We start from the raw sequence: 23545 nt of genomic DNA, 5'->3' as shown, positions 1-23545 counted from the left end.
TTAGTGTTCGACAGGTTAATGAACGCTTCATGCAGTCAGTGTCATCGCTGTGTGAGTGTGTGTGTGACTGACTTGACAGAAATCATCTGATCGTCTCAGCTGGATATTAACAGACGCACAACAGAAAACACACACGCACGTGCAACTCAATCATAACTGATGCCACGCACTGCATGTTTATATTCACTGCAGAATATGACGTTTCTGTCAATCCAAACATTGTTCAATCAAGAGAAGCAAAATAACTGATATTAAAGGAGTCATGACACGAAAAATCTAATTTGCCGAGATCTTTAGACATATTCCAGGTCTTTGTACCATTAAAACATCCTGCACGTTTCAGAGCTTAACGTGTCCTCGTTATAAACATCATTTCATTCATATTAAATGCCTCATTATAAGTGATTATTTAATCAAGCTCCAAAAACAGCTCATTTGGATAATGTGGGCTCTGTGACGTGCATTTGCATATGCCCGCCTCCAGAGCAAGACATTGGCCAATAGTAATATATCATTGCAGCATTAGCCCCGCCCAAGCCCACTGGCATTCAGTCGCTTAACGAATCAGTCATTTGACCTCGGTGCGTCCGAAGCAGACAGAAGCCATTATAATGACCGACGCTGTCTACACTGATACAGTATACAGATTAACAATGCAGTGACGTTAGCCAATCATAACAGTGGGCGTTTACTGACACGTCAGCCAATCAAAACGTTTGACTTCATTAACAGCCCAAAGTCTGCCTTTACTGACCCTCTTTAAGCTCTTATATTAATCGTGTGTGTGTGTGTTTCACCGAGCGTGATGATGTCACTTCCTGTCTGTCTGTGTGCGAGTGCCACCGTGTGACAGTGTGTGACAGAGGAGCGCACGGCTCATACCAGTTATACGGCATCTTCCCGTCCCGCTCGAACGAGGCGAAGTTGACAAAGGTTTCAGCGCCGCAATCCCTGAAAGCAGACATGCTGAATATTGATATGAGGTCATGACCTTCACCTGAGAAACAGTTACATTAGATACGTTTACAGACACTCAATGATTTCAATCTGTTTTTAAGTAAATATTTTGTTAATATTCTCCTGCTGATTGAGAAAAGAGTCAGACTCAAACTCTATATAGAGAGCTGCACGATCATATTGTTATATATCCAACTTTATATATATATATATATATATATATATATATATATATGTTAGGGCTGTCAAACGATTAATCGCGATTAATCGCATCCAAAATAAGTTTGTATTTACATAATATATGTGGGTGCACTGTGTATAATTATTTTGTATATATATATTTGTATATATATATATATATATATATATAAATACACACACATGCATGTATATTTAAGAAAAAATAGATTTATGTATTTTTAGATTTATGTATAATATAAATTATATATAAATCTATATACAGTATGTACATGAAAATATTTCTTAAATATATACAAGCATGTGTGTGTATTTATATATGTAAAATAATTATACACAGTGCACCCACATATATTATGTAAACACAAACTTTTATTTTGGATGCGATTAATTGCGATTAATCGTTTGACAGTCCTAATATATATATATATATATATATATATATAGTTTATAACTCCTCAGTGCTGATAGTTATATATTCACATGTATATAGACAGTGAAGGTTTGAGTGTAGACACAGCTGATAATGAAACTTCACGACACGTTCTGATGAAGCGCAGGCGGCAGAAGTGATGGTGCTGACGCGAGTCGGTCAGTGGTTACGCTGGTTTGAGTTTCTCACCGGCTCAGCTCCATGTGTTTCTTGCGTAACACCAGCAGGAACAGCACCAGGAGACTGATGAGCAGAACACTGAGAACCGCCAGCGCAGAGATGGCCGCCACACTCGGGTTCATCTCGCGCACTGCAAACACACACAGCTTAATGGGTTGATGTATGGTGTGTTAGGATATGATCATATTTTCCTGAAACTATTGAACATCTGGAATCTGAGGGTGCAAAAAATTCGAAACATTGAGAAAATCTCCTTTAAAGTTGTGCATTTATGTTCGTGATTGTGCCGCGTCCACTCACAAAAATACATTTACGGTAGGAAATTTACATAATATCTTCACGGAACATGATCTTTACTCAATATCCTAATGATTTTTGGCATAAAAGAAAATGGATAATTTTGATCCATACAGGTTGAGTTCTGTGAGGATGATGGTGGAGAACTCTTCTTCACCTGACGTGCTGACGGTGATGTGGGCCGGGTCACTGGAGCTGCTGAAGCTGATGCTCATCACGGTACAGTTGTACACGGTGGACGGCTGAAGACCCGAGACAGTCACGACATGAGCGCCGGTGACCAGCGGCTCTCGGACCTTCTGCATCACACACACACACACACACACACACACACACACACACGAGAGAGACAGCAAAAATGTCATGGCAAAAAAACACCAGCTTTTGAAATTACATGAGGATAGATGGACACTCGTGAAGGGGTTTCAAGTGCATCTGTTGTATGCATTAAAAAAAAAAAAGTAATATTATATATATATATATATATATATATGAAGAGTTCAGATGCAAAAGCCTCTAAGTGCCATTGGAAATTTTCTTCTAAAATGATCATTTTTATCAAGCTTATATATTCAAGTTCAGTAATTTCACTTAAATAACAATTAATACGTAATCCTCATTGCCATTTAAGTGAAATCACTGAACTTGAATATACAAGATAAAAATCATCATTCTAGAAGAAAATTTCAAATGGCACTTAGAGGCTTTTGCATCTGAACTCTTCATATATATATATATATATATATATATATATATGCTGTGCTTTATAAGAATGAATCAAATGAAAATGAAATGAATACCTTATGCTAAAGTGTTACTGAATGGATGAATTATGCTGCATAAAGTAGGGGTGTAACAATATATCATGTCAGTTAGTGTCAGTACTCCATTAAACTCCTGTATATAATGTTGAATATAATGTATAATAATGCATATTGTGTGTCCTGATAATGCCACATGTGTTGTTACAATAAAAGTGGCCTATACATTATTGTAAGTAAATGTACGCAGTGAAAGAGTGTAAGCATTCGTCTAAAATAATTATATTTTCAGCTTCAGGATCATGAATATTGTTATTCTGGTGTCTCTATTGTTCATTGGGTCCTAGTCTATTCATTTACACACACAATATAATATCAAACTTAGCATTTTAACCCACATGACATTTTTCGTTCATCTTGTATCATGTGTCTCGGAGTATCACAGTAATATGGCGTGGGATCGTGACGTGAGGGATCGTTACACCCCTAGTTTAAAGTGTGTATGAGATCTTACTGTGCGTTCTCTGGCGTTTCCCATCGGCCTGCATGCGATCTGGTAGAAGTCCACGACGCCGTCCTCGGCCCAGATCAGCGTGATCGCCGTGTCGCTGGCGTTCACCGCGTACAGAGACCTCGGAGGAGCCGGTTCTGTTCGGAAAAGAGCCCAATGTCTAACTTACTAGATCCTTTAAGGACACGGTTTAAAAAAACGAGGTAAAAAAGGGAAGATGAAACACACAGCCACATCAATTCTGGCCTGTTTTGCACAGGAAGTCACAGTCAAATAAGTTATTATTAGAATCAGAAAACACACTCTCAGCAGTTGCAAACAAATGATTTCGATTTTAGTATGTTTGATCAGAAATGCATAACTGATGTAAAAAAACATCAAAAAGAAGTGAGTTTGAGCTTAAAACAAGAATAAATATCAGTGGAGTTAGAAAAAATAAACTTAAACCGCCCTATTATGCTTTTTTCAGATATTCCCTTTCATGCAGAGTGTAATTGTGAAGGTAAAAGTGGAAATAAATAGTCATCGTCTCCTAAAATAAAGAAGTGATTCTGAACAGAAACTAGTCGACAGTAATTCCAGTCTCACTTCCTGTTGAATAACTAATTTGCATAATCTCCACCACTGGTCCTGATTGGCTGATCAGCATCTCTTAGCTCCGCCCTCAAACACTGTAGTGTATCTGAGACTGAGAAGACGCTGTTCTCGGAGATCGATACGGTGAAACCCACGCCTTCATTACTGTTCGTATCACTGTGATCAAGAGCTGAGAGTCAGATATGATAATGAGCGTTTCTGACCAATCACAGCAGAGCAGCTCTCAGAGAGGCGGAGCTTAGAGAGACTGAATCTCCCAACGAAGCGTTTCAGACACTGAGAGGAAAGAGCTGATGAATATTATGAGATAATTAGTGTTTTTTGACATTTGTCCAGTTGTAGAAGACGCCAAAAACAACATTAGAAACCTTTAAAAATAGCATAATAGATATTTGTGCTGGAAATTATGACAGAAACCAGTGAGGAAGAGGCTGGTTTGTTTGCAGTGTGGTGTCAGGGTCACTGACCGAGCTTCATGATGTGAGGCGCAGACGTGTTGCAGCTTCTCTCGGTACATGCGGTGACCGTCAGATTATAGATGTCGCCAGGAGGAAGAGCCAGAGATGCCTTCATCATATTGCGAATCACCTGAAACAAACACCAATCACTTTTACACACAAACAATCAGCCAAATCAAGCGTTCGCTGCTCCGTGACCGTGAGAAGATTCAAACGAATCGATTCAATGTTCATTGGTTCGTTTGAAACGCTCAGCTGACAGCTAATTTCAATGATTATGGCATGAACATTTTTTCTACAATTTTCTCATTTTGAATCATAATCATCAACATTATGACAAATAAAGGCTTGAAATATCTCACTTTGCAGTCTAATGAGTCTATATAAGTTTTCAATAGAAAGGCTGGTGTAAATGAACACGAATCTTCTCTCTCTCTCTTGTGTCGCTGGTGGGCGTCTGAAGATCTCAGTGTGGAAACATTTAGACATCGCTAATTAAATGCTGGCTGTGCGTCAGATAAATATATGTGTTTGGTAATTGGATTCATTACCGGCTAACGACACCGTGACGCCGCTCGAGGGGGAATCTCACGAGCCAGAGCTGATAAACACCCAGAAGAAGTGTTTTACCACAGTGAACGACTACAGTACATCATCATGAGCATTTAATGACCAGAGACCGTGTCATGAACTCAAATCTGAATAGAAAACAGCATAGAATTAGCATTAAGGACTAGCCTCACCTGTTGTAGAGCTAGTTTCCTGTTTTCTTGTTTCTAGCACTTTTTTGTAGTCAGTTTGTAGTTTCTCCTTCGCCCTAAACGAACTGTGTGTGTGTGTTTACGGTTGATGATTGACACCCGTATGCCTCCAGAAGCTTATGTTATATGTTTAAAGGTCCCACATTACGCCCCTTTTCACCAGATGTGACAAATCTATGGCGTCTCCAGAATGTGTGTGTGAAATCTCAGCTCAAAATATCATTCATTATAGCTTGTTATTATGAATGATCAATTATTATAGCTTGTTAAATTTGCCCCTTTTTGGGGGTGAGCAAAAACGGCCCATTTTTGTGTGTGTCGCTTTAAATGCAAATGAGCTTTAGCTCCGCCTCTGTTCAGAAGAGGGTGGAGCCTTCAAACGAGCTTCAGAGACTCCAGCAATAACAACACAGGCGGATCTCACTGATCCAGGATCAGGAGTAATCAGCTGGATCTTCTCCAGTGACACACACTGAACTGGGCTCTGTTGGCGCTCGGCGAAGATCCTCTTCATACAGAAGGAGCGAAATCTGATCGGCTTATTTTAGAGAGAGACTCACAGTGACTGGGTTTCACTTCTCATGTGTTCTGTGTCGGTGGAAGCATCGGATTTTAGCAGTTACATGGAGAAACTCAGTGTTAATGTGACTCACGTCGATGGAGTAGCGTCTCCGCGAGCCCTTCCGCCCCTCCGCCTTCACCTGCCAGTGTGACATGCGCGAGTGCGACAGGTCGGTGAACAGATCCCCGTAGTTCCAGCGCACGAACAGCGTCCCGTGGGAATATTCCACCGAGGAGATGTGAGGAGCTTCGGGAGCTGGCGGACACACAGAACAGTTTATTCATGAGTATCGACACTCACACAACGACTCACACAACAACTATTAGTGCTCTGAAAACAACCTTAGTGACCGGCTCTTATTAAAGAAAACCTATTATGCCTTTGTTGTTCTACTAGAACAGGTTTTCTTGCTTGAACTAACTTAACTAATTAACTAACTAGCCACTGTGGGCAGCGCACCTGTCACGAAGCTCACGGTGGAGCCGTCACAGCAGCTCAGAGGCGGGTCGCCCCACGTCACCATCGTCACACGGAAGTTGTAATACCAGGCCGGCAGCAGATCCGTCACTCTCTGTGGGAGACGAGAGAATGATGATGACACCTGACAAAAGCAAGTGGTGCTCGCTCCAGCTCCTCCTCTCCGGACATAATGGGTGGAGCTTGACCTAATTAGGTTAGATTAGATTAAGGTGTGGCTGGACCTGGACATCAAGCTCTACCTACTATGCCAATAGAGGCGGGGCTGGATATTCAATCTCCACCCACAAGTCCATAGGGGCAGGGATGGACCTTCAAGCTACACCCACTATGCCAATAGAGGCGGGGCTTGACATTCAAGCTCCACCCACTATGCCAATAGAGGCAGGGCTGGATATTCAATCTCCACCCACAAGTCCATAGGGGCAGGGATAGACCTTCAAGCTACACCAACTATGCCAATAAAGGCGGGGCTTGACATTCAAGCTCCACCCACTATGTCCATAGAGGCGGGGCTTGACATTCAAGCTCCACCCACTATGCCAATAGAGGCGGGGCTTGACATTCAAGCTCCACCCACTATGTCCATAGAGGCAAGCTCCACCCACTATGCCAATAGAGGCGGGGCTTGACATTGAAGCTCCACCCACTATGCAATAGAGGCGTGGCTTGACATTCAAGCTCCACACACTATGCCAATAGAGGTGGGGCTTGATATTCAAGCTCCACCCACTATGTCCATACGGGGAGGGCTGGACCTTCAAGCTCCACCTACTATGCCAATTAATAATTCACCTCAGATCCTGAAATTAAATGAAAGGGCATAAGAACGAAATAAGTGTATTTTATTACCAACGTTGTTACTGCTAAAACCATAAAAATGCAATTAATAGAAATAAAATTAAAATTTTTTTTTTTTTTAAATAAATTCAACTTAATTTATTTCGGCTAGTTGCCAGGACAACACTTATTATTTTTATTGCTTCAAGTTGAAGTACTAAAAGAACTACAACTACATAAACTAAAACTTCATAAAAACTATATAGATATACTGAAAAACAAAAGACAAAAACTTTAACTAAAATTAAAATGATTGATTAGGTTACGGGTGCAGAGCGTTTGCAGAGAGGCTCCGCCCACACTCTCTCCTGATTGGCTGTGATTGATTAGATCTGTGGTTGTCTGGTGTTGTTGCTGGAATAAGTGGCGTCTCCAGCGAGTCTGTCTGATATCTCAGTGTCTGACCTTTGCAGGATCTCATGCTGATGTAATTAGAGACTCTGACCTCGTCAGAACCGTGTGTTCATCCTCAGTCTCGCTATGAGCGAGAGGCACTGTGGCGTGTCATTAAATATGATTATAATAATTTCTCACATCCCGGCCGTGACTCAGTATGCATCATAATTACACATCTCTACTGGTTAATTGACTGATTACAGGAACGAGACTTCTGTCATTATCGAATCAAAACCCTAAATAAAGTCAGAACGGCGGCCCTAGTGCACATGCAGAACACACTCATACAATCTCAAAACAAATCACGTAAATCAAAAGTGTGGTGTTTTGGTGTTTACCACAGAGGCGATGACGGAGGCGGTGGCGGCGATCTCGTAGTAGGTCGTCCACTGGGACGTCTGCGTGGCCGAGTTGAAGAAGAACGTCTGAAGTACGTACTTGCGGAAGGCCACGTTATACGGGCGCTGCCAGCTGAGGATCACGGCGCTGGGACTGAGAGGATACACCACCAGATCACGAACACCCGTCGGCTCTGATCAACCAATCACAGAGCACAGATGAGTCACTGGAGGCGGAGCTTCAGGATCTTACACTAGAGGGAAACTCAACCTGATGGGCCAATCTGTGTCAAACTACTATTACAATGGTTTTCAGAAATATGAGCACTGAATGCCAACAAATACTATACTGCAAATAAATAATCACACTATAAAAATGAGCACACTATGTAAAGCATGCACACTATATACTTAAATTAATGAGCACACTATGTAAAGCATGCACACTATATAGAGTAAAAACATTAGTATGCTTCTACAAACCGAGCAGAATAGTTACTAACCTATGTCAATGATGACGGGTTCAGAGGCGGGACTAACGAGCGGCCCGTTAGTGTGATAAACCACCACTCTGTACTGAGCGCCTGGAGTCAGGCTGCTGATGATGTCACTGGTGAGGTTCTCCTATGAGAGACAGGGGAGCAGGTCACATGTTTACTTCTGCTCTGGCAATTAGAGTTTTTCCTCAAATCATGCAGTCCTAATTCAATATACATAATTAATAAATAAACATAAACAGATGCAGCTTTGGTTGATGTTGATAACATTTGTATTGATTGATGGATCTGGTTAAAAATCAAGCATGTACAGCATGCACACTAGCACACTGCAAAACTGAGCACACTATGAAAAAATTAGCACACTACATACTGCATGTTCACTATATACTACAACAAATATGCACTCTATGCACAGCATACACACTATATACTTAAATATGCATTCTATGTACAGCATGTTCACTATATACTGCAACAAATATGCACTTTATGTACAGCATACACACTATATACTGCAACAAATATGCACTGTATGCACAGCATTCACACTATATACTTAAATATGCATTCTATGTACAGCATGCACACTATATACTGCAACAAATATGCACTCTATGCACAGCATGCACACTATATACTTAAATAAATGAGCACACTATGTACAGCATACACACTATATACTGCAACAAATATGCACAGCATACACACTATATACTACAACAAATATGCACTTTATGTACAGCATACACACTACATACTGCATGTTCACTATATACTACAACAAATATGCACTCTATGCACAGCATACACACTATATACTTAAATATGCATTCTATGTACAGCATGCACACTATATACTGCAACAAATATGCACTTTATGTACAGCATACACACTATATACTGCAACAAATATGCACTGTATGCACAGCATGCACACTATATACTTAAATATGCATTCTATGTACAGCATGCACACTATATACTGCAACAAATATGCACTCTATGCACAGCATGCACACTATATACTTAAATAAATGAGCACACTATGTACAGCATACACACTATATACTGCAACAAATATGCACAGCATACACACTATATACTACAACAAATATGCACTTTATGTACAGCATACACACTACATACTGCATGTTCACTATATACTACAACAAATATGCACTCTATGCACAGCATACACACTATATACTTAAATATGCATTCTATGTACAGCATGCACACTAGACACTGCAAAACTGAGCACACTATGAAAAAATTAGCACACTACATACTGCATGTTCACTATATACTGCAACAAATATGCACTTTATGTACAGCATACACACTATATACTGCAACAAATATGCACTCTATGCACAGCATGCACACTATATACTTAAATAAATGAGCACACTATGTACAGCATGCACACTATATACTGCAACAAATATGCACTCTATGCACAGCATGCACACTATATACTTAAATAAATGAGCACACTATGTACAGCATACACACTATATACTGCAACAAATATGCACAGCATACACACTATATACTACAACAAATATGCACTCTATGCACAGCATACACACTATATACTTAAATATGCACTCTATGTACAGCATGCACACTATATACTTAAATAAATGAGCACGCTATGTACAGCATACACACTATATACTGCAACAAATATGCACTCTATGCACAGCATACACACTACAGTATATACTTAAATATGCACTCTATGCACACTTTATACTTAAATAAATGAGCACACTATGTACAGCATGCTCACTATATACTGCAAATATGCACAGTATGTACAGCCTGCACACTCTCCACTTGAGTATGCAGTGCGGGCGTCACCTGTGAGCAGTAGGTGTTCTCCATGCGCTGGCTGATGCTGGGCCTCAGACAGGTGAGCGACAGCACTGAGATCAGACTCCCGTTGTACCTGTGAGTCGCCGGAGCCCAGGAGACGCTAGCCGTGCTCGAGTCCAACATCTTCACACTGACCGCCTGAGGACACTCCTGAGGCTGCTCCATCCACTCGCCCTGCGGACCTGCTCACACACACACACACACAGACACACAGAAAGAGAGAGACAGGCACACGTGCATACACACACAAACAAACATCACCTCTGCACCCTCTGTAGGCTGTATGGTGCCTCATTCTCTGTGTGTGTACGTGCGCATGTGAGTGTGTGTGTGTGTGTCGGGGGTCATACTGAGATAGAAGGTGACCCCGGTGTCGGCAGAACTCTCCCGGGCCTCACAGTCTCCGCTCGAGCTGAGTGTAGTGACGAGAACCCGATACGTTCCCGGCTCCGACAGTTCGCTGAAGAACTCGTGTGTGTTTTCATCCACTGTGGCCGTTTCCGTGGAGTTTCCTGATCGAGGCATTCACACAACAGACGCGTGTCATCTATCCGTCAATCTGTCAATCTATCAATCTATCAGTGATTCTCACCGTCGCGGTAGATGTAGACGTTAAACCCGTCGAACGAGGTGTGTGTCGTCGGCGGAGACCAGCGCAGCTCCAGCAGGACTGACAGCGGATTGGGCCTCACTCTGGGGTCAAAGGTCACATCCAGCCTCACTCTGGGGTCAAAGTTCACATCCATGGCTGAACCCGGCTCATTAGAGTCCTCGTATTCTGGAAGCACTGCGTTGACAAACTCCTCCTCCTCCTCTGTGGGGGCGGGGCTTCCCACAGGCTCCGCCCACAGAGGCTCGGTGCTGTTGTCATGTGTGGGTTCGGTTGTGCTGCTGTCGCCGTAGGTTACCGACTCGTTCAGGAGCGTTTGGGTGACGCCCACCTCGTCAGGATCCGCCCCCTCCTGTTCTTCGGTTGCAGGGACGTCACGTGTCCTTCGGAGGAGTGATGCATTGTGGGACGCCTTCAGAACGGCCCTGTGCGGGTCAGATCCGCTGAGCTGGAGGATCTTGAGGGACACGTTGAGAGGAGGGTTTGGGACTGCAGACAGAAAACAGCATTTAGCACTGATTACTCAAATAAAAACCGTCAAATTAAACTGTAATGAGGAAAAACTGTAAAATTATATTTAGAATGCAGATTTTCAATGTTTTCTTGAGCACTGATTTTTTTTAAATTAAAATCAGCATTTCAACATTTATTTATTCAATGTATAATTTTAGTTTTTAAATATAGTCAGATTAAACCAAATGTAGTATACAAAATCTAAAAAATAATAAAATCAAAAAAATATTAAATAAAATATGAATATAAATAAATACTAATCAGATCAAATTATTTTCAAGAACAAAATTTGAGAAGACATTTTCTTAATTATTAACATGATTATTAATTATTATATAATTGTTCATTTCATATTATTTTGAATGACAACTGAGCACATATTAGTTTGAGTTTTTCATAATTCGCATTATTTTCAAAGGTGACTAATTTATTTAAATAATGTATTTACTAATTAAAATCAAAGTTAGTTCGAGAAATGTTATCATGATATAAAATATTATTGTAAATAAAATCCTTAATTAATTACAGTACTGAGAGTTTGTGGCTACTAATGAGTTAATGAGTTAAAATAACTCTGAATGATCCTAAAAACAGGGTTTTCCTGAAGCGACGCATTCCCTCGCTCATTAGCCTCGCGACGGGATTGGATAATCAGCATCTTGCTGTGAATCCGGAGAGTTTCCATCAATAATTAACGGCTCATGACCTTGTTCAGAGACTCCAGCGCTAATTAAAGGTCATGTGTTGATGATGAAGATGATGATAAGGGCAACTACATTTTTAAGTTACCGGCCATTCAGAATTAGCCGGAAAAAAAAGAAAAAAATGGTAACACTTTATTTGAAGAGGTGTGCATAAGACTGACACGACACCATATAATCATGACATGACACATGTGAAGGAGGTTTACGCATGCTTGTGACAACAGTCATTAAGTGTCATTCGCTCAATTATGACATTTTTAATGCAAATATGACATTGTTTGAGATGTTTTGTTATGACACCTTGACACAAACCAATACATCATAACCTGTCAGTGTCTTTGTCATGACAACTTGACATTACTAGACAACACAACCTGTCATAAACATGACATAGCAGATCAAACTTAAAGGGACAATGTGTCGAAATTTAGTGAGTAAAATTGTATTTTGCATTCAAACGAATTGTGCTCTCGAGCCGTTATGTGCCAAAAAGCTGTGACCGGATGTCTTCTAATGGCACTTCATCGAGTGTTCCTGCGGGTGGACAGGTTTGTTATTTCAAACAAACTGCAACTTGACAACGAACAGATGGATATTTGATAGAATTGAAAGATTGAATGATTTTTTTTTTTACACCATTGAGGACATATTTCTGAATCAAAATATTGGTTTTAAATAATGAAATATTAAAAAACTACGCATTGTCCCTTTAAGAAAACACTTAGCTTTATTGGTTATGATTACATTAGACTGTCATGTGGTTGGTTTTGACATTGGCTGTCATGAAGCCATTATAACCGTGTCAGAGCATGCGTTCACAGACACCAGAATGAGTGAGTGATGATGATGATGATGATGAAGATGACGATGATGAGGAGGATGTGGTACCGGTGCGGTGCGGCCGGGGCGCGAGCAGGACCGGGCTCCGGCTGATCATCGAGCTCTTGTTGACCGTGGCCTCAGAGATCAGCTGGAAGGAGATGTTGCTGTAACACACACCCGACAGCCAGTGCTTGAACACCGTCCTCCCTCTGTGGAAATCTGCAGACACACACACACACACACACACACAGAGAGAGATGAAGATTAGGGTTGGACGTCGTCTGGGTCTTTTAAAGGGGTGGTTTACTAATGTACACTAATGTAATGCGGTTGCAGGTGTGTGTGTGTGTGTGTGTAAAACACTTATGTAATGCGGTCACAGTGTGTGTGTGTAACACTAATGTAATGTGGTCACTGGTAGGTGTGTGTGAATGTGTGTGGAGTCATTTACAACGGCTTCGAACGCAGCTTAACCAATCCGAATCAAGGACCGAAACTATCCGTTTTAAAAGTATGGAATTTGGCACCGATATTGAAAACGACCCAGATAACCCAGCCGACCCCAGCGCTGACGACCCAGGATGACCCAAGCGACCTCAGCGCTGACGACCCTGACAACCCCAGCGCTGACAACCCAGACGACCCCAGCGCTGACGACCCAGGATGACCCAGGCGACCCCTAGCGCTGACGACCCAGACGACCCCAGCACTGCCAACCCAGGCGACCCACACTGACGACCAGGCGACCTCAGTGCTGCCGACCCAGGAGACCCCAGCGCTGACGACCCAGGCGACCCAGGCGACCCCTAGCGCTGACGACCCAGACGACCCCAGCACTGCCAACCCAGGCGACCCAGGCGACCTCAGTGCTAACGACCCAGGCGACCTCAGTGCTGACGATCCAGGCGACCTCAGCGCTGCCGACCCAGGCGACCCAGGCAACCCCAGCACTGACAACCCAGGCGACCCCAGCACTGACGACCCAGGTGACCCCAGCACTGATGACCCAGGTGACCCCAGCACTGACTACCCAGGTGACCCCAGCACTGACGACCCAGGTGACCCCAGCACTGACTACCCAGGTGACCCCAGCACTGACGACCCAGGTGACCCACGCTGACGACCCAGGCGACCCCAGCACTGACAACCCAGGCGACCCCAGCACTGACTACCCAGGTGACCCCAGCACTGACGACCCAGGTGACCCCAGCACTGACTACCCAGGTGACCCCAGCACTGACGACCCAGGTGACCCACGCTGACGACCCAGGCGACCCCAGCACTGATGAACCAGGCGACCCCAGTGCTGACGACCCAAGCGACCCCAGCACTGATGACCCAGGCGACCCCAGCGCTGACGACCCAGGTGACCCCAGCACTGACGACCCAGGCGACCCCAGCACTGACGACCCAGGCGACCCCAGCACTGACGACCCAGGTGACCCCAGCACTGACGACCCAGGCGACCCCAGCACTGACGACCCAGGCGACCCCAGCACTGACGAGACCCAGGCGACCCCAGCGCTGACGACCCAGGTGACCCCAGCACTGACGACCCAGGCGACCCCAGCACTGATAACCCAGGCGACCCCAGCACTGACAACCCAGGCGACCCCAGCACTGACGACCCAGGCGACCCCAGCACTGACGACCCAGGTGACCCCAGCACTGATGACCCAGGCGATCCCAGCACTGACGACCCAGGCGATCCCAGCACTGATGACCCAGGCGACCCCAGCGCTGACGACCCAGGTGACCCCAGCACTGACGACCCAGGTGACCCCAGCACTGACGACCCAGGCGACCCCAGCACTGACAACCCAGGCGACCCCAGCACTGATGACCCAGGCGACCCCAGCGCTGACGACCCAGGTGACCCCAGCACTGACGACCCAGGCGACCCCAGCACTGATGACCCAGGCGACCCCAGCACTGACGACCCAGGCGACCCCAGCACTGACGACCCAGGCGACCCCAGCACTGACGACCCAGGCGACCCCAGCACTGACGACCCAGGCGACCCCAGCACTGACGACCCAGGTGACCCCAGCACTGATGACCCAGGCGATCCCAGCACTGACGACCCAGGCGATCCCAGCACTGACGACCCAGGCGACCCCAGCACTGATGACCCAGGCGACCCCAGCGCTGACGACCCAGGTGACCCCAGCACTGACGACCCAGGTGACCCCAGCACTGACGACCCAGGTGACCCCAGCACTGACGACCCAGGCGACCCCAGCACTGACGACCCAGGTGACCCCAGCACTGACAACCCAGGCGACCCCAGCACTGACGACCCAGGTGACCCCAGCACTGATGACCCAGGCGACCCCAGCGCTGACGACCCAGGTGACCCCAGCACTGATGACCCAGGCGACCCCAGCGCTGACGACCCAGGTGACCCATGCTGACGGAGCTCACCTTTATAGAGCATGTAGCGCTGCGTGCGGCCCTCGCTGAAGCTGATGTTCACTCTGCTGAAGACACTCCGCTCCGGGGAACGCATCTGGAACACCACAGCAGTCTCTGGAGACGGCCCGTAATCAGACATCTCCACAGCGTCTAGAGGAAGAGGCTCTACGCACACACACACACACACACACACACACACACACACACACACACACACACACACACACACACACACACACTGGAGAAGCTGCACAGGAGACTGAACAATCAATGGCATCTCTTTAATACGAGACTGAAGTGCACTTTGCTGTCACTGAAAACAAGTCAATTAAAATTAGTGGACATCATGATGCAAGTCATGTTATATCAATGCTGGCAATACAATAATTAAAATTACTTATTACTACCTATTTAAAATAAAATGTTATATATATATATATATATATATGTTTTTGTGTGATTTATTTATCTTAGATTATGTGATGTGTGTTGATTGACAGCTGTCTCACGGGTCATCACGGCGAGGGTGGTGGCGGCTCGGGACGCGCTGTGGTTCCCGATCATCAGGCTGACGGAGTAACACAGGCCATGATACGAGGCGTTGAACTCGAGCGGCGGCGGGAGCGTCTGACCGGCGGCGGGTCGCGGGAACATCAGTGTGTGTGTGTGTGGCTCCCCAGACACTCGCACCGCGTACACCGACGCGTCCGGCCGCACGTCCTCCGGGTTCAGCGACATCAACATCCGCTCGCCGTCCAGAAGCGTCACCTGGAACGCAGCCGCCCTCTGCAGGAGGAGAACCGATGATGTCATCAGCAGCCCAGGTACACACACACACACACACACACACCAGCACAAACTCCTGACCAGCACTCAGAATTATAAAGATTCTCTCACAAAATTAATGTGTGTGAAGATCTTCTGCTGAAGATAATGTGTTTGATTTAATACGAGATGAAGAGTCAGATTGAAGACAGCATGCATTATTACCTTGTGTGTGTGTGTGTGTGTGTGTGAGTGAGTGTATATATATATATATATATATATAAAGAGAGAGAGAGAGAGAGAGAGTATATAGCTTGTATAGTATTAAAATCATTACGTCTATAGAGTCGTTGAGAGTGACATCATCACAGGTTGCTCCGCCCCCATGCGCATGAGTGAATCGATCAGAATGAACACTGCAATATTACATTAAAAAACACCAACTAATCCTGAGATGTGTGTGTGATGCATTCACAAGTTTCCAGACGGTCAGTTTTACAGTCCAAAATAACAGCGAATATTAATGTCAGAATCCCAGGAGCTTCTGAATATTCATGAGTTCACAATGTTTTTGGACTTGTCATCTTGTATTTGTATATGTAAATATTATGTGCATTCATTAGATCTAACAAATTAATTTTAACATCCTGCAAAGTCGTCAATGAGAATGAGTTTATTATGCAAAATGCACTTTTGCTTGGTGTTTATAAATTTTGACATAAATGTGTGTTGGCAGTGTGTGTACACAACCACCCAATAGTGAGAAAAATTTATTTTAATGACAATTAAAGAGTATGTGTGTGTGTGTGTGTGTGTGTGTGTGTGTGTTTGAGAGAGAGAGATAGTATTATAACACTCACTCACACACAGAGTCACACACACACACACAGTTGAATCTATAGTTCACAGATGAATGGAAGGTCACACACTGAATGACGGAGGCCGTCACACACACACACACACACACACACACAGCTGCTGACATTATCATGCAAACGGAGCCGCTCAGAGACACCGGAGCATCATCAGTAAGGAGAGCAAGATCAGCAGGAGAGGAGGAGGAAGATCTGGATTATAATCCTCGAGTCGCACTGATGATAATCTGCGTTTACTCGCAGGACCCAGTGTGTGCTTTTGTGTTCTAGACACACACATCTCAACTAACAAGACTAACAAACACACTTCTGCGCTCTCACAAATAAAGCTTCGTTCTCTGCATTGATGGTTCCACAAGGAGTCTATAACCCTAGAGAACCGGTCCAGTGCGCTCAAATGGTTCTTCTAAGACATCGCACTCACTGACTCACTCACTCACTCACTCACTCACTTACTGACTCACTGGCTCACTCACTCACTGACTCACTCACTCACTCACTCACTGGCTCACTAGCTCAATCACTCACTGACTCACTCACTCACTCACTCAATCCCTCACTCACTCACTGATTGACTCACTCACTGACTCACTCATTGACTCACTCACTCACTCACTCACTGGCTCACTCACTGACTCACTCATTGACTCACTCACTCAATCACTCACTCACTAACTCACTCACTGACTGACTGACTCACTGACTGACTCACTCACTGACTGACTCACTCACTCACTGACTCACTCACTGACTGACTCACTCACTCACTGACTCACTCACTCACTGACTCACTCACTCACTGACTGACTGACTCACTCACTCACTCACTGACTCACTCACTCACTGACTCACTCACTCACTCACTCACTGACTGACTGACTCACTCACTCACTGACTCACTCACTCACTGACTCACTCACTCACTCACTCACTCACTGACTGACTGACTGACTCACTCACTCACTCACTGACTCACTCACTCACTCACTCACTCACTCACTCACTGACTCACTCACTCACTGACTCACTCACTCACTGACTCACTCACATAACAGCCTTTAGCTTTCAGGTCCTTTAATTACATGTTACTCTGGCATTTAATTAAAGCAAACACACTCACACACGCACACACTCGCATTCACATACACACACACACACACACTCGCATACACACTCACACACTCACATTCACACACACACACACACACACACACACACACACACACACACACACACACACACACCAGCATAACAGCCTTTAGCTTTCAGGTCCTTTAACTACATGTTCCTCTGGCATTTAATTAAAGCAAACACACACACACACACACACATGTTGAGTGCAGTGTTTAAGAATGGTCCGTCGCTCGCCCAGGAAACACAACAAAGAGCCCACGCTGGCGGCCCGTCACGCTCACCACACACACACACACACACACTCCTCCCACGGGATCCCCAGGAGGTCCAGAGACATGCCCACACACACTGACTCAGCCAATCAGAGCCCCGCCTCCCCCACGGGAGTGTTTGATTGACAGCTCTGACTCAGCAGGGTTTCTGCTCTCTTTTGAGTCTCTGAACGAGGAACATAATCACCGAAAACACAGCAAAATCAGTCTACAGATACAAATAAAAGAAGAATATAATATATAATAAAAAATATATATTATATAAAATATTACATTTTAGGACCATTAAGATGTTTGGCACCATCACATCAAAGCGGTTTTGAATGAGCGCTATATAAATGAAGGTTGACATTATTTTCATAAAAAAACATCTCATTCCTGTGATCAGTAATATTGTGAAATATTATTATAATGTAAATCAAAATTAAAATGTTTTCTATGTGAATATCCAGTAAAGTGTAATTTATTCCTGTGATCAAAGCTGAATTTATCATCATTACTCCAGTCTTCAGTGTCACATGATCCTTCACAAATCACTCTAATATGAGGATCTGATGATCAACACACAGTTATGATTATTATCAGTGTCGAACACAGTTATTTACACTTTCATTTCAGGATTATTTGATGAATAGAAAGTTCAAAAGAACAGCATTGATCTGAAACAGAAGCTTTTGTAACATTATAAATGTCTTTACGGTCACGTTTGATCAATTTAATTCATCCTTGATGAATAAAAGTATTAATTTCTTTCAAATCTTATTGACTCCAAACCTTTGAACCATAATAATTAAGAGTAAGTATATATATTTTTAAATAAGATTTTTGTAGAGAATTTGTAGAGCACAATGATCCTAAAAGTAGCTCAAAAACAGCTCGTTTGATTTGAGATTTGAGGATTCACACGTTCTGCTGTTCCGGAGCGTTAGACGTGTGTCTGAGAGGAACATGCGAGCGCTGAGGCTCATGGGAAACCGCATGTACAGCGGCCCGAGAGTCGGCTCCGGGGAATCGATTTCAAGCGTCTGTAGTCGAGATACAGGAGTCTTTGTGCAGGAGGACAGTCATGTGACCGACACTACACACACACACACACACAACACACACACGCCCATGTCATCTCATCATGTGCGGTCCACGAATACAGTGTTGCTCAATCACTACAGAAACATCACAATACTGGAAGATTGTTTACGCCACCGGATAAACATTTAAAAGTTGGAATTGTGCCTTTTCTCTCAAAATTGAGTTCAAATCTCACAATTCAGACTTTATAACATCTATCTTATATTTATATGATCAAAATTCACAAATCAAGATTTAAACTCACAATTACGAGTTATTGACTATATAAACAAAGAAAATTACTTATTGAGTATATAAACTCAAAATTACGAGTTATAGAGAATATAAACTCAAAAAATTACAAGTTATATAAACAATTACGAGTTATAGAGTATATAAACTCAAAATTACAAGTTATATAAACAATTATGAGTTATCGAGTATATAAACTCAAAATTACGAGTCATAGAGTACATAAACAATTACGAGTATATAAACTCGAAAATATGAGTTATAGAGTATATAAATGCAAAAGTAAGTTATAGAATATATATATATATATTCTCACAATTACGAGTTATAGACCATATAAACTCACAATTACGAGTTATAGAGTATATATAAATTCAAAATTAAGAGTTCTTAAGTCAAAATTGCAAGATAAAAAGGTACAATCAACTTTTTCTCTTTTTAATTCTGTGATGTAGACAAGCTAAATCCACACGAGACAGTTCCTCCAGCGGGAGACTCTTCTGTTCTCTCTCTGTCTGGAGTTTGACACGATCATGAATGAGTGAACGCGATTGTTCATGAAGACGCAGTGGTTTCAGCATCAGCGAATCCCATTGGATCCACAGTGAAAGCCAGAGTGTGTGTGTCTTCATCCAAACACACGGAGCGCCACAAACGATGCGCTCAATGGCCGCCTGTGTGTTCATGAATGATGACAGAGCATCACACACACACACACACACACTTAGACGGGGCTTTTCAAACTCATACATCTGTCACTGCGTTTCATTATCAGGCAACTATTGGAAAACATAACACATTTATATGACGATTAATGATTTCACATTTTGTCTTATTGCAAAACATGTAATTGTGTCCGAATATCATGAATGAAAAGGCTGAAGAACTCTTACACACACAGCGTTGCACTTTATAAATAAAACAGTCACAAGAAGTTATTTTAGTGAAGAACGAGTGGATGTTCTCAGTCTTGTGTTGTGTGAACAATCCTTCATAAAACGCATTATACTTTACAAAAACCGTGAAACTCACCGAGTGGTCTGGGGTGTTCACTGAAATGCTCACACAGAGGAATCCACATTTAGATTTTAAAACAAGTATCTGATTCCCGACCCGAACGATGATGTAAACTCCTGAATGCCTCGAGGTCTGGTTAATAAAGGTTTACCGCTAAAGTCTTTCCGAGCCATCACTGACAGTGAAGTCATTCTGCTGATGGAGAAATTATGAGCAGCGAATCACTGATGGTTCATGTGTTATGGGTTGATGGATGGAAGAGGAGCGTTTCAGATCCAGACACACACACACACACACGAGCAGCGATCAGAGGAGAATAACCTGAACCATCACAACCATCAGGATGCCTCCATCAGCTGAGGAGCTTAACACACATACACGCACACACGCACACACACACACACTCGCTCTCTCTCTCACACACACTCTGTCTCTCTCTCACACACACACACACACTAATTTTGTGTGTGAACGACACATTTTCAGTTCTAATATCATGTGATCATCATTATTCCCAGTTTTTCACCAAGTGTCATCAAACATCCTCCAGTGAAGACTGAAGAGATGAAGAGTGAAGAGTGAAGACTGAAGAGTGAACACTAAAGAGTGAAGACTGAAGACTGAAGAGTGAAGAGTGAAGAGATGAAGAGTGAATAGTGAAGACTGAAGAGTGAACACTAAAGAGTGAAGACTGAAGACTGAAGAGTGAAGACTGAAGAGTGAACACTAAAGAGTGAAGAGTGAAGACTGAAGACTGAAGAGTGAAGACTCAAGAGTGAAGACTGAAGAGTGAAGAGTGAACACTAAAGAGTGAAGAGTGAAGACTGAAGAGTGAAGAGTGAAGACTGAAGACTGAAGAGTGAAGACTCAAGAGTGAAGACTGAAGAGTGAAGAGTGAACACTAAAGACTGAAGAGTGAAGACTCAAGAGTGAAGACTGAAGAGTGAAGAGTGAACACTAAAGAGTGAAGAGTGAACACTAAAGAGTGAAGAGTGAAGACTGAAGACTGAAGAGTGAAGACTCAAGAGTGAAGACTGAAGAGTGAAGAGTGAACACTAAAGACTGAAGAGTGAAGACTCAAGAGTGAAGACTGAAGACTGAAGAGTGAACACTAAAGAGTGAAGACTGAAGACTGAAGAGTAAAGACTGAAGAGTGAACACTAAAGAGTGAAGAGTGAAGACTGAAGACTGAAGAGTGAAGACTCAAGAGTGAAGACTGAAGAGTGAAGAGTGAACACAAAAGACTGAAGAGTGAAGACTGAAGAGTGAAGAGTGAAGACTGATGAGTGAAGAGTGAAGACTCAAGAGTGAAGACTGAAGAGTGAAGAGTGAACACTAAAGAGTGAAGACTGAAGAGTGAAGAGTGAAGAGTGAAGACTGATGAGTGAAGAGTGAAGACTCAAGAGTGAAGACTAAAGAGTGAAGAGTGAAGACTGAAGACTGAAGAGTGAAGACTCAAGAGTGAAGACTGAAGAGTGAAGAGTGAACACTAAAGAGTGAAGAGTGAAGACTAAAGAGTGAAGACTGAAGACTGAAGACTGAAGAGTGAAGACTCAAGAGTGAAGACTGAAGAGTGAAGAGTGAACACTAAAGAGTGAAGAGTGAACACTAAAGAGTGAAGAGTGAAGACTGAAGACTGAAGAGTGAAGACTCAAGAGTGAAGACTGAAGAGTGAAGAGTGAACACTAAAGACTGAAGAGTGAAGACTCAAGAGTGAAGACTGAAGACTGAAGAGTGAACACTAAAGAGTGAAGACTGAAGACTGAAGAGTGAAGACTGAAGAGTGAACACTAAAGAGTGAAGAGTGAAGACTGAAGACTGAAGAGTGAAGACTCAAGAGTGAAGACTGAAGAGTGAAGAGTGAACACTAAAGACTGAAGAGTGAAGACTGAAGAGTGAAGAGTGAAGACTGATGAGTGAAGAGTGAAGACTCAAGAGTGAAGACTAAAGAGTGAAGAGTGAAGACTGATGAGTGAAGAGTGAAGACTCAAGAGTGAAGACTAAAGAGTGAAGACTCAAGAGTGAAGACTGAAGAGTGAAGACTGAAGACTGAAGAGTGAAGACTGAAGAGTGAACACTAAAGAGTGAAGAGTGAAGACTGAAGACTGAAGAGTGAAGACTGAAGAGTGAAGAGTGAACACTAAAGAGTGAAGAGTGAAGACTGAAGACTGAAGAGTGAAGAGTGATGAGTGAAGAGTGAAGACTGAAGAGTGAAGAGTGAAGACTAAAGAGTGAAGACTCAAGAGTGAAGACTCAAGAGTGAAGACTGAAGACTAAAGAGTGAAGACTGAAGACTGTGATCCCCATTAATCTTCAGTTGTTCATGTTCCCGAGAGGAAACACACAGTACACAACTGATCCGAAGGCCTGAACTGAACTGTGTAACTTGTGTCATAAAGTCATATTCACTGATCCTGAGTCACGTCTGACTCTCAGGTCAGGTTATTCATCTTTCCCAATCACACACACACACCTTTGAACATCGACTGGAAAATTCCTGCAGACTTTGACTGAAAAATGCTGACTCTAAATAAGCTTTAAGCCTTATTACTTATAGTTATACTATACTTATTACTTCTACTATATTACTTGTTTGATAATAAATATAATAATATCTTAAAAATAGCATTATATTAATAACCTAATAAAAATTGCATAATAATATTATCAATATCCCATAGAAAACATAATATTAGTATAATAATATCCAAATAAATGTATAATAAAAAATTATGATATAATATATAGTTATTTTTATAGAAAAAATGTTTAATTTCCTGTGCAGCAGAAACCGTGAGTGAAAGCCGACTGATGCTTCACACACAGAGACACACACACACATCTGTGTGACCCAGATTCGCCTGCAGGAATATTGTAGCAGATTTTGATCGTGTAACTCATCAGTTCCGACATACACACACACACACCCTCGAATCTGGCCAGACACGAGCTGA

At 43.1% G+C, this 23545-nt stretch overlaps 1 protein-coding gene across 2 annotated transcripts in view; it reads right to left on the bottom strand.

Moving 5' to 3' along the window:
* The window catches only part of ptpro (protein tyrosine phosphatase receptor type O), a 33492-nt gene that overhangs the window by 9277 nt on the left and 670 nt on the right, over positions 1 to 23545 (bottom strand). For both annotated transcript variants that reach the window (XM_039660791.2, XM_039660792.2), the window contains exons 2-16: positions 15721 to 15997; positions 15221 to 15376; positions 12863 to 13015; positions 10740 to 11246; positions 10498 to 10659; positions 10133 to 10329; positions 8270 to 8390; positions 7767 to 7960; positions 6175 to 6286; positions 5807 to 5970; positions 4402 to 4522; positions 3341 to 3474; positions 2223 to 2364; positions 1778 to 1898; positions 883 to 951 (exon numbers count right to left, since the gene is read on the bottom strand). In XM_039660791.2, the coding sequence (XP_039516725.2) occupies positions 883 to 951; positions 1778 to 1898; positions 2223 to 2364; positions 3341 to 3474; positions 4402 to 4522; positions 5807 to 5970; positions 6175 to 6286; positions 7767 to 7960; positions 8270 to 8390; positions 10133 to 10329; positions 10498 to 10659; positions 10740 to 11246; positions 12863 to 13015; positions 15221 to 15376; positions 15721 to 15997 (2630 nt within the window). The remainder of the gene's footprint in view (positions 1 to 882; positions 952 to 1777; positions 1899 to 2222; positions 2365 to 3340; positions 3475 to 4401; positions 4523 to 5806; positions 5971 to 6174; positions 6287 to 7766; positions 7961 to 8269; positions 8391 to 10132; positions 10330 to 10497; positions 10660 to 10739; positions 11247 to 12862; positions 13016 to 15220; positions 15377 to 15720; positions 15998 to 23545) is intronic.

Source organism: Pimephales promelas, chromosome 24, assembly GCF_988280905.1.
Source record: "Pimephales promelas chromosome 24, fPimPro1.hap1.1, whole genome shotgun sequence".
Lineage (NCBI taxonomy): Eukaryota > Metazoa > Chordata > Actinopteri > Cypriniformes > Leuciscidae > Pimephales > Pimephales promelas.
The sequence above is the reverse complement of the archived record's forward strand: the minus strand, read 5'-3'. Positions and strand labels throughout refer to the sequence as shown.